At 49.3% G+C, this 15202-nt stretch overlaps 2 protein-coding genes across 2 annotated transcripts; one reads left to right on the top strand and one right to left on the bottom strand.

Moving 5' to 3' along the window:
* Positions 1-3496: 3496 nt before the first annotated feature.
* On the top strand, positions 3497-9820 carry LOC117842801 (AUGMIN subunit 8). Its single transcript, XM_034723315.2, has 7 exons — positions 3497-3805; positions 5324-6613; positions 7089-7208; positions 7475-7591; positions 7683-7772; positions 8501-8608; positions 9356-9820. The coding sequence occupies exons 2-7, from the start codon at positions 5402-5404 to the stop codon at positions 9419-9421; spliced, it is 1713 nt and encodes a 570-aa protein (XP_034579206.1). The 5' UTR covers positions 3497-3805; positions 5324-5401; the 3' UTR covers positions 9422-9820.
* Positions 9821-10292: 472 nt separating this feature from the next.
* On the bottom strand, positions 10293-14976 carry LOC117842800 (cellulose synthase A catalytic subunit 9 [UDP-forming]). Its single transcript, XM_034723314.2, has 12 exons — positions 14484-14976; positions 14151-14380; positions 13955-14051; positions 13727-13847; positions 13355-13621; positions 12924-13269; positions 12581-12844; positions 12233-12445; positions 11919-12123; positions 11618-11814; positions 11184-11537; positions 10293-11070 (listed from the first exon to the last, which is right to left on the bottom strand). Exons 1-12 carry the CDS (start codon positions 14752-14754, stop codon positions 10483-10485), a joined length of 3153 nt encoding a protein of 1050 aa, XP_034579205.1. The 5' UTR covers positions 14755-14976; the 3' UTR covers positions 10293-10482.
* Between the last annotated feature and the right edge of the window lie 226 nt (positions 14977-15202).

The raw sequence follows: 15202 nt of genomic DNA, 5'->3' as shown, positions 1-15202 counted from the left end.
CACGCCAAGTGTTCATCGAAAAGCCTGACCAAGCGTAGGCCATGAGGGACTTCCCCTTCCTGCTTCGACGAGAGCAGCGTCTAATCCTGGGTGCATCGTCGTCTAGCGCTGGCAAGGGTGCGGCCAGGTTACTGAGTTTAATTACTAAATTGGATGGGCGTAACTTACTAGTATGCAGTAGATTATTACTAAAATAAGCATGCCTTGCTCTTGTGATAAAGCATTGCTTTTTCGTTGTTATAAGCACAAGTCTTGCGCTTGCCATGGTGGTCAGTTAACACTTTTTTTTACAATTAGACATGATATAATTTTGTGACCGGTTCGACTCAACGGTTTATGAACCGGTAGTTCAATTGGTTCCTAACGGTTGAACCAATGAACCATTGAACCGAGGTCTCCACCGGTTCGATTACCAATCCGGTCCGATTTTTATAGCACACCGACTGTCTAGCTGAGATGCCCTAAAATATTGGGGCTTTGAATGAACAACGTAGTTTTGAAGTCTACGCAGTGTGTGTATGTGTGTGTATGTATATATATATATATATATATATATATATATATATATATATATATATATATATATATATATATATATACACATATTTGTGTGTGTAATGTAATCCCTCCAAATAAAATACCATAAGTGCATGGATATATTATCATGCGAAAGCTGGGAGGCCTCGCATTGGCACGATCTTGTCAAATTCTCAAAATCAGATTACTAAACAATGTCAATAGTCTTACCTTTGACATATGGTCCAAGGTAAGCCTGCTAATAGTCCGCTAGTATAAACATCACAAAATAAAGCGACGGCTGGGCAGATATGTTTGATCATGCATTTCCATGCTTGACAGGTGAAGGCAGTGACCATATCTTTTTACTCCTCACCTGTTAAAAACATGCTGGTATACTCGTCGTATCAGCCAATAACCATCACGAGTAGGAACAGCCGAACAGCTTCACAGGTCACACACTTTCAGGATCAGGGGGCATCAGGCCATGATGGCACGACTGCAGGAGGAAATTGAGGGAGTACTTTCCCCGTACGATGATGATTGATGATGAGCCGGCCGAAGGCCGCACGCGTACGTGATCGAGAGGACCAGCTGGCACGTTGCATATTGTGGCGTCGAGGCCGGTCGGGCGGCGCCAGCGATGATTGCCGGCCGGCCGCCTCCGTTCGTCCATCGATTGTTTACTGTGCCGAGAGAGTACACGCCTTTTGCTTCTTCCTAAAAGAAACGTAGTGGCTACACCATCGATTACGAGCGCGTAATCATAGTGTTGCGCACGTTGCGTCCGCTCTAATCCAATTTCTTTTTTAGATGATGAAGGAAGCCGTGCATCATAGCGTACTGGATGGAGCAGGATAGGAGCCGTAGCATGTAGGTTTTTTTTTCTAAAAAAACAAGGGACAACACCGCCACTGACTGTCCACAGGATGTGTGGTACGAACATGGCTGCATCGCAAAATCCTCTTTGATCCTGGACAGATAATCTTCACGATGGTGCCGCTAATGCTGCAACTTTCGCGTGCCAACCATTATTTTCGCATTTTCCGGCTGCAGAAACCATACATACGCCTGCCGATGCGATCCGTGCCACTGGCCAATTTGCGCTGCTATTTGGTGCTCCACTTGAACAAATCCCAGCACCATGCAGATGTCCACAGCAGCGCAGGCACAGGCCACATGCCAGATTTGCCCGCACGCACCTCGCATCGCACCTCGTCGCGACCCCGTTCCATCCCTATAAAGAAATCTCGCCTCGGCTCCGTGCCTCCGTTGCGCCGGTGGGGCGCTTGTCCTCACCTGGCCGCTGCCGCAAAAGAAATTGTCGCTCGCGCGCGCGGCGGACGGGCACGGCCGCGACCGCGGGCCGCGCGAGAACGTGCGCCGATCGCTGCGGTCCGGTCCGGTCCGGACGTCCGGTGCGCCTCCCCCACCACATGCCGTTCCCCATGTGCGCTCGCGGTAGGGGCGGGACACCGGCAACCGGCGGGAGCGGGGCCGCACGGAGTGGGGGGGATCCCTCGGACCCTCGGCGCTGCTGGGGACACCGCGGGGCAACGTGGCGGTTGGCGTCTTGGCGGGGCCGACGTGGACGCCTCGATCGATTGGAAGCAGAGGAGGGGTCCCGCGAGCTAACCGCTTCGGTTGCGGATGGCGGGCACGTATGATGGCGGGAGGGAACGGCCGGGACGGGGAGAGGTCCCGGGCCCTGCGAGCGAGCGTGCGCGAGTTTGAATGTGGTTGTTGAGCTCTTCAGCCTCGAGGGCACGGCACACAGCCACAGTGAGAGAGTATTTGTATGAGCACACGATTCTCTTCACACTGATTTGTCATTTTTTTTAAAATACAGTATAACACTGATGAACATCCCTAAAAATACGATGGACGCATACCATGCTCTTGTTGGTACATATAAGAGACCGGGTCATTAGATCTTTAGATTAACGCGATCACTATAGACGTCTCGTTTTGTCGATGATCACATGCCTAACCTGAATGATTCCTACCGCCAGCTGAGCTAAAATTCGCTCACTGACTTGTCATCCTTTTGACCGCGTGCAACATACTATGCAAACGTATAGCAACCTCTATACACATAAAAAAAAAGGTATGGTTGCCATAGTGAATAAATCTTTGTCATCATGACGAAGCTTTGGCCGCATGTTTACAATCGAGTATAGTTCGTGAGTACTCAGCAGTTGTGCTAGGAGTTTGCTTTTGGCTGGGAATTTTTATTAGGTTGTTGTTCCTGAACGCTAGCTTGCTGCCTAGATATATAGCTCGAGGCAAGCAAAGATGCAGACTGACGAAGGCACGAATCAGTCAATAAAAGGAAGCTTGGAAGCATGAGTTTTATTTCCGAGAGATTAGGTCAACTGTTGAAGCCAACCGAGGTAGCTACCGCCCTACCGGCGGCAGTGACATCGGCCTGTGCGATTACTTTCAGTCCAAGGAGATGAGCTAATCCACCAAGCTCATCTTGCTCTTCTCTCCTACCCCAGGAAACACATCAGCTGTTGACCTGGAGGTGTCCATTTGGACCAGGAAACACATGCAATTGAGAATTGACCTTTTCCAGTTTTCCTGCACCCTGCAAAATGAATGCAGGCCATCCGAAAACAAGCTTCTAGTTGCAGAGTTGACCTGATCTCCATTTTTTTTTAGATTAAGGATCTCCATTTTCTTATTAGCACAAAAATATATTCCTACGTTGCATCATGAAAAAGAAATGGATTGCACATCCTTTACACGCGCTTTTTCAGTAACACTACATTGTTTTCTTCCCCATACTTTCAGGCTTTTTCAGTGCCGCCACGGCGCTTGGCGCCTTGGCCCAGGTCCAAAGCCTAACGCACGCTATTTGGGGGTGCACGCGCTGGGGTAGGCGTAGCGGAAGTCGTGCGGTAGCTTAACAAGAAAAGGGCGCAATTAGGGAGCCGTTTGGTCTCCCTTTAACTCGGCGACCCGCCTTAATTCCCTACTTCCCTTCCGCCGCGGCAACCGTCCTTCTCCACCTCCTCCTCCTCCCCCCACACGCCGCGCTCGCCCCTCATCTCTCTCTCTCTCTCTCTCTCTCTCCTCCTCCCGCTCCAAACTCCCGCGGAAGGGGAAAGGCAAGCAAAACCCCCTGCGACCCCCGTGCGCTCGCGCCGTCCGCGCGCCCCGGAGGAGATCCCGCGATCCGGCTCCCGGTGCCGCGGAGGTCGAAGAGGCGGCGGGTTGAAGAAGGGCCTCTCCGCGGCGGCTCGGGGGGGTCTTCGCGCGCTGCCTTCTAGGCGGCGCTCTCGAGGTGAGGAGGCTTCTGGCGCTTGCTTGGTGGGTTCAGGAGCTACGATTAGCGCCCGTTTGGTGCGTGGCGCCGATCTATGCGACGTTTTTTTTTGGCTCCTTTTCCTCGATTTGAGCTGGGGGAGCGGGACGGGTGAGCTCGCCCGGGAGTGAGGTGGGGTGATCGGGGTGTGCCGATGGGAGAGGTGATTGGGCTTAGTGCTGATCGCGAGCTCGGCGGTGCTCAGGGCCTCAGGTGGTTTTGGAATTTTAGATGCGCTCTCCGCTGGTTTGTACGGAGGATGCTTGGGGTGAATCCGGTCGGCTCCTCCTCGGGCTCTTCACCGCTCCCGAATGATTCCGATGCGCCACTTGGGCTTCTCGCGGCGGATTGGGTGGGTTTCGCCGCGCGAGTATTGAGAATTTTTGGCATGGAGTGGCTCCCTATGAAATTTTTTTAGAGTAGGAGTAGAGCTTGGCTGCTTGGGAGGTTAATTAATCTCGCCAACTGCGACATTTGTTTTTGCTCCGTGCTTTGGGCTCGTCGGTGATTCAGAAGCTTAATTACTCTGCGGTGCATTTTTTAAAGACTAGGTGCTTAGCACTATTGAGCAGTCTAAAGTTTCTTCTTAATATAGGTAAAAGGTTAAATGAACATGTACAGAACATCTGCGGTAGATCCTGAATACCAAATTAAATGACTACCCATACTGTTTGGCTTAACTTGCTCTTGGTGTCTGAATTTTCCGAGGAACCATTCTTTTATTCACCCATCGACGCAAGCAGCATGTGCACTACCTTGGGAGCAACGAATTTTGTATCATTAGTCGATTTCGCCGAAGAGAATTTCCGGCAACTTCAAGTGAAGTCTGGCATTTTATCCAGTACTATGTCTACTGTCATATTTTTCCCTTGTCTCTATCGGAGCGGGCATATCCTTGATGCATGTGCGTAGTTCATAAGTGGCAAGTATTAAAAAGTTCCCTGCTTCCCATGCTGCTTCTAGCGAGAAATTATTAGGCAACTGATTCGTCTCACATGCATGTGCATTGTCCTGTCTGTTCTGAAACCATCAGAATCTCCGCGAATAATGTTTATTTGCTTCGTCCTTGCTCAATTGATATATGATCCCATGTAGCAGCTGCCATCTGTCCAAGAGATCTTCTTTTTTATGCTTTTTAGTAGATCTATAATGTATTTATACATGCCGATGCCACCTCCATCCCCTGTTTCTGAGCCTCCATCCAATCCCTTACAGATTGGCCATTATATGCCCACTAGAGGGATTTGGGCACCAACTGTAGCTGTTTAAAGTTTTGGTGCTGAAATTGGTATAGTTTCATCTCCATACGCAATTCAGTCACCTACAATTTGTGGATGATCAAGTTTCATTGACTCTACATGTTCATTTGGTGCCCTTTCTTGTTTTTTTCTTATGAGAAGAAAGTTCCTATTGCTTGTTTCAAGTTGAAATTTAGATGAATGCTCTTCTTATTTGATGCTTACCCTATTGATTTGGTGCCTGGTTGTTGGCCTTTAGGTACATATTTGTTACTTCAGTGAGCTGATTTCCTGAGGTCCACATTGATGTGGTTTGTTCTGGGATTTTCTATTCTTCATGGATGCCCTTAAGAACGAAGTGAAGAAGGCTACTCTTGTTGATGAGACTCTAAGACCACCATTAGTTCCATCAGAGAAGCACAATGCTTTCCGTGGGAGGGATGTTGCATCCAGGTACAAAACTGGTCCGGCTGATGCCACTAAAACAAGAAGATGCACATCACCAAGTCTTGGCCGGACATCAGCAACTGAAGGCACACCAGCACCCAAAAGAGCGCAATCAGCAGATAGAAGAAGACCGTCAACACCTTCAACTCCTACCTCTAGGGTGTCAACACCCTCAACACCTACGCCAAGGTCCATTACACCAGTTCGTGATACTGCCAGAGACTTACACAAGAATTCCAAGCGTATAGCAAGCACAAAGGCTCCTGATGGCTTGTGGCCAGCGATGCGTAACTTGTCTTCCTCCTTCCAGTCAGAATCTGTGTCTACACCTGCTACTAGAAAAGATAAGGTAATCTCTGCCTCGTCGTTGGATTGTACCAAGGGTCAGGGAAGTGTGCTAACTGAGAGGAAGAGAAGTCCTTTCAGAAGGAAAAACACTGGTGAACAATGTGAAAATGCCCAACCTTCAGAAGAACCCCCTAAGAGGGTAATTGAGCAACACAGATGGCCAGCCATGATAGGTGGGCAGGTGCCAAAGAATCTCATGTCAAGAAGTATTGACCTTTCTGGCAAAACTACCAGACCAGTCCCTTCGGCAAATACTTCAAGAGGCATTTCTCCAAGGAAGACCCCTTCTGTTGAATCTTCAGACAAAGGGTTGAGTCCATCATTGGATGAAGTGGCAAGAAGTTTGGCTATTCAGGCAAGCAGAAGAGATGATAAGGCAGATTCACAGAAAACAGAGAGATCTAAATCTGTGAGCCGACCAAACAGAACAGCTACTTTTCCTGTTCCAGTTCTACAGCGTTCATCGTCACCAAACAAGGCATTGCCAGCTGCATCCTCAACTTCCAGGGCCTTTCAGAGCCCATCTCGGACAAGGCCTTCAACACCCTGTCGGTCACAAAGTGCTGGAGCTATTCAACCTAGTGTTACATCTCCTCTTATTAATTACATGGTTGATGCGAGAAAAGGAAAGAAAAATGCCAGCCAAATCGAATACATCCACCAACTGCGTTTATTGTACAATAGACATTTGCAGTGGCTCTTTATAAATGCTAATGCAGAAGATACTCTATCTTTTCAAAAGGTCACTGTTGAGGTAAAAATTAGCAAACTATGAACATCTCTCTTTCTTTTTATCTAATAGTATTTTAGTTGGCCTGGCTTGTGTCATTTTGCCTTGTTTTTCTTGGATGCCTGTACTTTGTGCAATTACTGTAACTCCTCTGATGGCAGTTCATATAATACTTCCTCTTCTCAAGTTAATCTTGCAGCTGCAAAATACGTATGCAAAATTAAACATAACCTTCACAACTAGGAATGTGTTTTTGTTTTTCAAAACCAATTGGCTTCATAGTGATGATACCAACTATGTGAAAAAAGCTGACAGAAGTCTTTGATATGTAAAATTTGATCGTATCTATGTTCAGAAATTTGTGATCTACTACTCTTTAGCATTGGTAATTTTGGTGTACCAGGAGTGTATTTTCCTTGGAATATTTGTTTCCTTTGAATTCTTTTAGTGACTTTTTATTGATTATTAAGCGAGGTTGCCCTATTGTCATGTGAAACAGAATGCCATTTATAATGTTTGGAGGAATACCATAGATCTGCGGGATTCTGTTAATATGAGAAGAATAATGGTGCAACACCTTCAGCAAGAACTCAGGCTGTACAACATTCTGAAAGAACAGGTAAATCCCATGATCATTACTTGTTAAACGGTACTATTGTACTATTATAATTCTTGTGTGAGCATGGAAACTGTAGAAAAAAACAAAGCTTTGTTGATCAATTGCATTGAACAGCTGTAGGAATGTAGTTATCGTATCACATTATCTTTTCAAAGGAGGATAGAACATAAAAACTATGATTATATGCAATACTTTTTACCACTCATATTACTGTAATTATTACCATTGAATGCACAAATTAAAAATGTGCTGTTATCTTGGTTCAGATTGCTTACCTTGAACAGTGGCCGACACTAGAAAGGGAGAACAGTATCTCTTTATTTGGGGCAACTGAGGCTCTGAAAGCAAGCACCCTGCGCTTGCCAGTTACATCGGGAGCTAAGGTATGCTGGGAACTGTGCTATGTAAATTGCACAAATTTTTAGTATGACATTCTTGTGATTTCTTCCATGTTACTGACTATCATATGAACAGGCTGATGCCATTGCTCTCAAGAATGCTGTAAGCTCAGCTGTTGATGTCATGCAAGGTTTGGGTTCATCTGTTTGCTGCATGTTTTCAAAGGTCAGATTTTGCATGTATTGGACTTCAAATTTACTATTCACTTTTATATCTGTTTCTTGATAATAATGTCTCTTTAGATCATAGGGGTATGTTCTATCGCTTAAATTATGCTCTAATACTAGTAGCCATTGATCACAATAGTTAAACAAGGAATGATGCTAACAAATCATAAAGGTGATGCTAACAACAGCAATGAGAAATTTTGTTCCCTGATAATTAGAGTGATAAACCCACATGCTTAAAAAGTTTTATCAAACTCAAAAGATTATGATTCATCTGCTAACGCTATCTTTGTAATATACCAAACTGTCTCTTTCTAGGAAAATAATAATCAACCAAACTGCAATCAGATAATAGTTAAAAATAAAATGATATGCGCATCAAGGTATAATTTTGTACTGGAGCTTTTTGAAAGGTCCATTTTAGTCCCAGATCATCGTGGATGGGTATGAAACTGGGTTCCATTAAAATTAGGCAAATAAATGTACCTTTGCTTTGCTAACAGCTGCCCCTAGTCTAAGAAAAAAGGACGTCCCAACCAATCAATTGTCCGTCACATGTTATTGCTCGGAAGCTTAATTACAGGGGCTAAAATTGGTAACCTTAAAAGAGATTCATGACCCCTAGTAGATTGAGCAAAAAACTTGAGGACCTAAAAAGGACATCCTTTAGTCTTCCCTTTAGTTGTTGTGAAGGTATGTTTTACTGACATTAGATTATCGTACCAGATCACAGACCAGGAATCCTTGGTTTCAGAACTTTCTGTGATAGCAGGACAAGAAAAGGTCATGCTAGATGAATGCAGAGAACTCTTGGCTACAGCTGCAAAACTGCAGGTACTTATTTTGCTTCCAAGCTAAACTTAATCTTTTGTCCCTGATAATATATGCCATTGGCTCAAAGTTTAGATGTTACATATCCCACTACAGTGGAAATATACTCTAGTCTTTAGACCCTGCTGTTTAATTGTTTATCCACTAACTGGCGATAACATTTCTTCCTTTCTTTACTTTTGTCCTGTCTTTATAAGCAGAAAGCAAGGGTCCATACATTTGGTACATTAGTTAGTTGTAAATAAATGGTGCTTACGTTATTGGATAATACCTTCCTGCATTATATACATCATTTCGTACATTAGTTTGTTGTAAAATAAATGGTGCCTACATTAATTTAATACAGTTAAAAAATTAATGAGTTGTGACAACAGATCAGAGAACAAATAAAGTTGAATATCTTGTTTCTATGTTTGGTGTATGAACTATGACTGCGCCCTACTAGTTACTAGATCATCTCACTGAAGCTTTGAACATCCTATCCAAATGTAACTGTGGCCTAGCCAGTAGCCACCTAACACCATAGAGTACTGAGTTTGTTGTATGAAAGAGGGTATTGAACTGTAGCAGAGGGGATTGAAGTGCATGGATCATACGCAAATAACATGGAGCTCTCAATTTTTGAATAATATATGTTCTCTCTTCCTGATGGTGAACTGTTAGTGATCAACTGTATCACCGGTTTTCTTAAGAGACATGGACACATGGTGACAGCCGTTTTTACCTATTGCCTTTCCCATTACTGTTCAGGTGCATGAGTCCAGCATACGGACACATCTTATGCAACAGAGACACAGGCTTCATGACATGAATTAAGAAGTTGATCAAGATGTAAAAGCCCCAGGCCATGCCATCGAACAGGTACAACTGTGCAAAGTTGAACCTGCAACTTAAGATATCATGCAAACTTCAACAAAAAAGGAATCTGTACAGATGAAACAATAGGAACAAAACAATTGTTGAACATCCCCTGGAGATCATGGTGTGATGCTGTGCAGCTAACTACCTGAAGTGCGTAGATATGATAGGTTTACTTAAAAGACCTCATCATATGTCAATCGTTTTCACCATATAGTGCACTCCCAGCATTTCTAGTCCTTTTCTTATTTTTGTTCCTTGTATAGAGTAGAGCCCTCTTCTTTCCCATTGTAATTTTTTGACATTTGGAAAGAAATACATAGATGAAATGGATGGGCAAAGGTGGAGATCAGAAAATTTGTTTCAGTTGTCCTTTTTAGAAACATGTAAGATTTGTAGCTGCGCTCTCTTCGTGTTTAGATTTCACTTTTACGCAAAAGTACTTGTGGTGGACATCACATCAGTTTTTAAGCAGATTCTAACTCACTTCTGGAGTCTGGATTGCTGTTTACTCTGAAACAAAACTGGTGCAGGACACACATCAGTTTGTTGAACCATAGACTTTGCTTGTTCTGCGTTTTGCTTGCGTTGCCAGCAAAGTTTATAAGTTCACGTATCACCTTCAGCATATTCAGGCTCTTCACCTAGACTCAGCAAAGTACAATTAAACAAGAGCATCCAAAAAAGCGAATCTTGTTTCTTGAAGTCATGTGCAGATTGTTAAAAAACTAATTTTGAAATGATGGTGCCCTCTGCCGTTGCAGATCCATCTGTTAATTCCTTAGCAGACAGTTTTGACCTGAGTTTACCAGTTGCCACTAGGATTCCATTGGACATGAATATCATTTGCTATTTAACATTCAAACCTTGTCCTTTGTTCAATTCCTCGTCCAACAATTCTGGATCCCAGAACATTACACAAAACGTAGCATAAGCTTCAAAACATCAACAATACAAAATTTCTAAATTGTTCTGTCTCCCTATGCACAAGCTCCAGAATTTTCGAGTCCCAGACGCGCTCAGCAGTTGATGCCACACTGCTTGACATCGGGCCCCTTGGTCCTGACGATGAAGGGGTCGATCCTGACCCAGAGCAGGGAGAAGATGGAGGCCAGCAGCACGGACCAGATGACGACGATGGTGGGCGTCCTGTTCTGTCTCCCCATGAGACCCTTGAGGAACGGGTAGAGGTGGACGATGACCCAGAAGGCGAAGAAGAGCTTGCCGAAGAGCGGGCCCCACGACTGGTACCCATTGTTGATGGCGTCGGAGATGCCGGCGACGACGCCGATGATGTTGATGATGAGCAGCGTGGTGGGCGGTATGAGGAGCGTGGTCCACTTGAAGGCGTAGAGCTCGGCGAACTCGTCGTCCTCGTCGCCGGTGGCCTTGGAGGTGACGGTGAAGTTGGTGTCGATGCCGGCGAGGACCTTGAGCAGGCCCTGCACGACGGCGAAGAGGTGCGCCGACACGCCACCGATGACCCAGAACTGCTCGTTCCTCCACCACTCCTCGATGCTCACCCCGCTCCACCGCATCTCCAGGATGCCCGTCGCGAAGATGGACATGAAGAGCGCGATGAAGAACAGGCTGGCGAACGTGCTAATCTGCAATAGATTAGAGATAGATACATGGGTGTCAGCAGAGTTAAGATCTGAACTTGCCGGTGGCACCGACCGATCCACGGCCGAGGAAGGAGGAAGGCGGCGGCGGCACTGACCGATGGCATGATGAACTTGCCGGTGAGGAGGCAGACGGCGGGGAGGGTACAGTAGGCGAGCAGCGGCAGCGAGGTGAAGGGGTAGATGGTGGTGTTGATGTAGGCGAAGCGCTCGAGCCACTTGAGGTTGCCGTTCTTGTAGCCGTACAGCAAGGGGCTGTGCCGGCTGAAGAAGATCTCCACGGACCCCAGCGCCCACCGGAGCACTTGGTTGAGACGGTCGGATAGGTTGATGGGCGCCGACCCCTTGAACGCCGCCCGCTTCGGCATGCAGTACACGGAGCGCCACCCGCGGCAGTGCATCTTGAACCCAGTGAGAATGTCCTCCGTGATCGACCCGTAGATCCACCCCAGCTGCTCATGGAATTATTGCAGTTCGTTACTGACAAGAGCAATGTAGAGAGCTGACTGAATCGATGGTTGATGTCTCTTACCTCCAGACCCCAGTCAGTCTTGTCCTCGTAGCCGCAGCTGATGACATGGATGGCCTCCTTGAGGAGCGCGGCGGGGCTCGACGACGGAGGGACGCCGCCTTCCTCCATGAGCGTCGATGTGACGAACGCTGCCGACTGCCCGAACCGCTTCTCGAAGTTCATCTGGGACATGAGCATCTCCTTGTCACCGTCCATTCCTGAAGAAAGAGCAAGTTGCAATTTCAGCAATCTTCAGAGTCATCTGAACTGAACCCAAATGCTCTGCAGAATAGCAGCAGTTTGAGTTTCATCTGAAACTCACCGACATCGGCCGTGGTCTCCGGCAGCCCGTCCTTGGCGTGCTTCCGCTTCTTGCGGCCGAAGCACGGGCAGCAGTCGCAGGTCACCATCTTGGGCCTCTTGGGTCCCTTGGGAGGGTTGTAGCCGTAGAGCGCCTGCCGCCGGAACACGCACCCTGTTCCGACGTACACCGGGCCCTGGATGCCGTCCAGCCCCTTCATGTTGATCTGATTGATCACCAGGAAGAACCACGAATGTCAGAACCCATCACTCATCATGGATTTTTCGTCTACATTCTTTTAGTTAAGAAGAGTGGTCAGGCTGCAAGCTAATTACGTCGAAGAAGACGGTGTTCCTGTTGGCGTATCGGTCGTGCACGTCGATGCCGTCGAACCTCTGCGGGAACTGCACGTAGCAGACCTTCCGGCCGACCTGGGGGTCCATGAGGAAGCACATGGCCTCCCGGATGGCCTTGCTGTTGTTGATGTAGTGATCACAATCCAAGTTGAGCATGAAGGGTGCGTTGGTCAGCACGGCGGAGACGCGGATCTGCCGGCCCGGAAACAAAATTAAACGTTCAGAGAATTGATCGTCATCAGGCATTGCCTAGTCTGTTAGTAGTTCTGAAGGAGCTGAAGAGATCTCAGGCAGCTACTGTAATGTGTATCAGTCAGTATTCAGTACCAGAGCGTTCATGGCGCCGGCCTTCTTGTGGTGCTGGAACCCCGGGCGCTTCTCACGGGAGACGTACACTAGGCGGGGCAGCTCGTTGCCCTCGGTGTCGTGGCCGCCGCTGTGGCCCAGGAACACCTGGATCATGCCGGGGTGGTCGCGGGTGTTGTTCCCCGGCCACGGCGTGCCGTCCTTCATGATCCACCCCTCCGCCGGCACCTTCATCGCCTTCGCCACCAGCGCGTTGATCCGCACCTTGAACTCCTCGTACTCCCTCTGCACAACCAATGATAAATGTCATCAGGAATTCTGACGGAGCCATTGATTTGATGCCAGTGCTCTACTGCAGCAGTACCTTCATGGCGCGGCGTTCCTGGACGAACGCTGTCTGGACCTTGTCCTTGAGGTAGTCGACCTTGAGCGAGAAGTAGAACTCGGGGGCGCGGGGCTCGATGCTGAACTTCTTGCAGAAGGGCACCCACTTGCGCGCGAACTCGGCCGTCTCCGACAGCGCCTCGAACGTCAGCATGGACGCGCCGTCGTCGGAGACGTAGCAGGAGACCTTGTCCACCGGGTAGTCCACGGCCAGGATGGAGAGCACGGTGTTGGCCGTCACCAGCGGGGGCTCCTTGAGGGGGTCCACCGTACTCACGAAGAGGTCCACCGCCGACAGCAGCGACGGCTCCCCTTCCCTCTCGTACCTGCAGCGTTGGCAGTTCGAGCTCAGTCAGAGCCATGCCACGTGGATGATTGCTTCGTGTTCTGCTGGGACCAAGCGATCCTCACCTGAGGGAGAGGCGGTCGAGGTAGGTCTCGCGGTCGATGGGGAACCACTTGGGGAACTGGTCGAGGATCCAGGAGATGGCGAACCAGATCTCGCAGATGATGGAGACGAGCCACAGGCCGATGGCGTCCGGGACGGGGTGCAGGATACGGTAGCGGAGGAAGAAGGCGAGGACGACGAGACGGACCACGATGACCATGCGGTAGGGGTTCACCTTGCTCGACGCGATCGACACCTTCCTCGACAGCGGCTGCCTCGCCTCGTCGTTCCTGCGAGAAAGGACAAGAATTTCCAGGTGATCAGTTCCTGTTCCTGGGAAATGCTGCTATCATGCATGGATCAGCTGATGGAGCTGGTGATGGTCGAATGCTTACAGGGGCACGTCGGCGTCCATGTCGTCGGGATCGGCGCCGCCGAGGATGCCCTGCTTGGACTTCCAGTCGTCCATCCTCTCCTTCCAGCTCACTTCTTTCTTCTCGTCCCACTTCGCACTCCCTGATGAAACAAAGTCCATCATCCGGAAGTCATCGAAATGTGGCATGATTTGAACTAATTTAAACCGACATTTTCTTTACTGAATTTGATCGTGAACAGTGACGAACCTGGCTCAGACACAGGGTACGGATGGATGCGCTTGTGCAGGGATGACGAGAGCTCGCCGTGGCCATAGCCGTTGGTTATCGGAAACTCACCGCTCACCTATACCGTTGCGATCGCTCAATTAGAATTGTAACTAGAAGAAATCCTGACGAGTAATGAAAGAACAATAGTAGAGGGAGCGGAAGGCATGTAGTATACCGGCACGGAGCGGGAGCCGGTGATGATCGGCGGGATCTGCGGGGTGTTGTTGCCCTCGCCGTCGTCGGGTCCCCTCCCGTAGCTCATCTTGCCGTGCAGCATCGCCTCGGTGATCTGGCTGTTCTGCATGTTGCCCTGCAGCTGCTTCTGCTTCTCGTCGTCGATGTTGAACTCGTGCTCCAGGTCGTCGATGTCCTCCTCGTCGTCGTCCCCGGCCACCCTCGGGCTCCCTTCAGAGCAAACGGCGAAGCAATCAGCAACGTGATCGGAACTCGAACCAGTCGATCACCGGGATCATTGACAACGACGAGGCAAGAAAAGAAAAAAGTGTACCCTTGAGGCGCTTGTAGCGGGTCTTGCACTGGGGGCAGTTCTGCGTGCCCTCCCGTCGCTCGTACTCGTAGCAGGGTCGGCAGACGGGGAAGCCGCACTCGTTGCAGGCGACGAAGAGGTCGCCGTCCACCGTGAGCCCGACCTCGTCGCCGCATATCTCGCAGACCTGCCCGCTCAGCGCCCGCAGCGGCTTGGGGTCCTCGTGCCCCCGGATGAGCACCAGCTCGTTCCGGTTGTGCGAGCCGGCCACCAGCCCGGCGCTCGCCTCCATCGTCGCTGCCGCACCCGGCGAGCAGAGGCCCGATGCTCGAGCTCTCGGCCTCCGATCCCTCCGCTGAGGTGCTCGCGACGGCCAAGGCAACGCAAGTGTGAGCGGTGCTCTGCCTTGTGGCAGGGGCTTGCGCTATATGAATGTGAGAGGAGGCGGCCAGCAGGGGGAGGGAGGTTTTGGCGGGTGGGAGAGGTGAGGGGTGGCTGTTCGATCGATCGATCGGGCCGGAAGAGTGCGATTTGGTGCGGGGCGATGGGGGGCGTCGGCGGGCGAGTGCGTTCGCGGGAGCTCGTGGGACGCGCGCGTCGCGGCGGGTGAGGGGGAGCTCGGGTTGGTTGGGTGCGGCGTCCCCGTTGCCGCTAAGTGAAGCGAAAGCCTCGCGCTGCCGCCTGCGCTGGCTTGCGCCTGAGGCCGCCGCGGCCGTTGTCAGGCTGCGTCCGGACCAACC

This window comes from Setaria viridis, chromosome 2 (assembly GCF_005286985.2).
Source record: "Setaria viridis chromosome 2, Setaria_viridis_v4.0, whole genome shotgun sequence".
NCBI lineage: Eukaryota > Viridiplantae > Streptophyta > Magnoliopsida > Poales > Poaceae > Setaria > Setaria viridis.
Note: the sequence above shows the minus strand (reverse complement) of the source record. Positions and strands in the feature narration are given on the sequence as shown.

Coding starts and splice junctions, on each gene's coding strand:
- LOC117842800 (XM_034723314.2), bottom strand. CDS start 14,754: ATGGAGGCGAGCGCCGGGCTGGTGGCCGGCTCGCACAACCGGAACGAG. Junction 14,381..14,483: donor CCGCTACAAGCGCCTCAAGG/GTACACTTTTTT, acceptor TTTGCTCTGAAG/GGAGCCCGAGGGTGGCCGGG. Junction 12,845..12,923: donor AGGAACGCCGCGCCATGAAG/GTACTGCTGCAG, acceptor TTGGTTGTGCAG/AGGGAGTACGAGGAGTTCAA.
- LOC117842801 (XM_034723315.2), top strand. CDS start 5,402: ATGGATGCCCTTAAGAACGAAGTGAAGAAGGCTACTCTTGTTGATGAG. Junction 7,592..7,682: donor CAGTTACATCGGGAGCTAAG/GTATGCTGGGAA, acceptor TCATATGAACAG/GCTGATGCCATTGCTCTCAA. Junction 7,773..8,500: donor TTTGCTGCATGTTTTCAAAG/GTCAGATTTTGC, acceptor TTATCGTACCAG/ATCACAGACCAGGAATCCTT.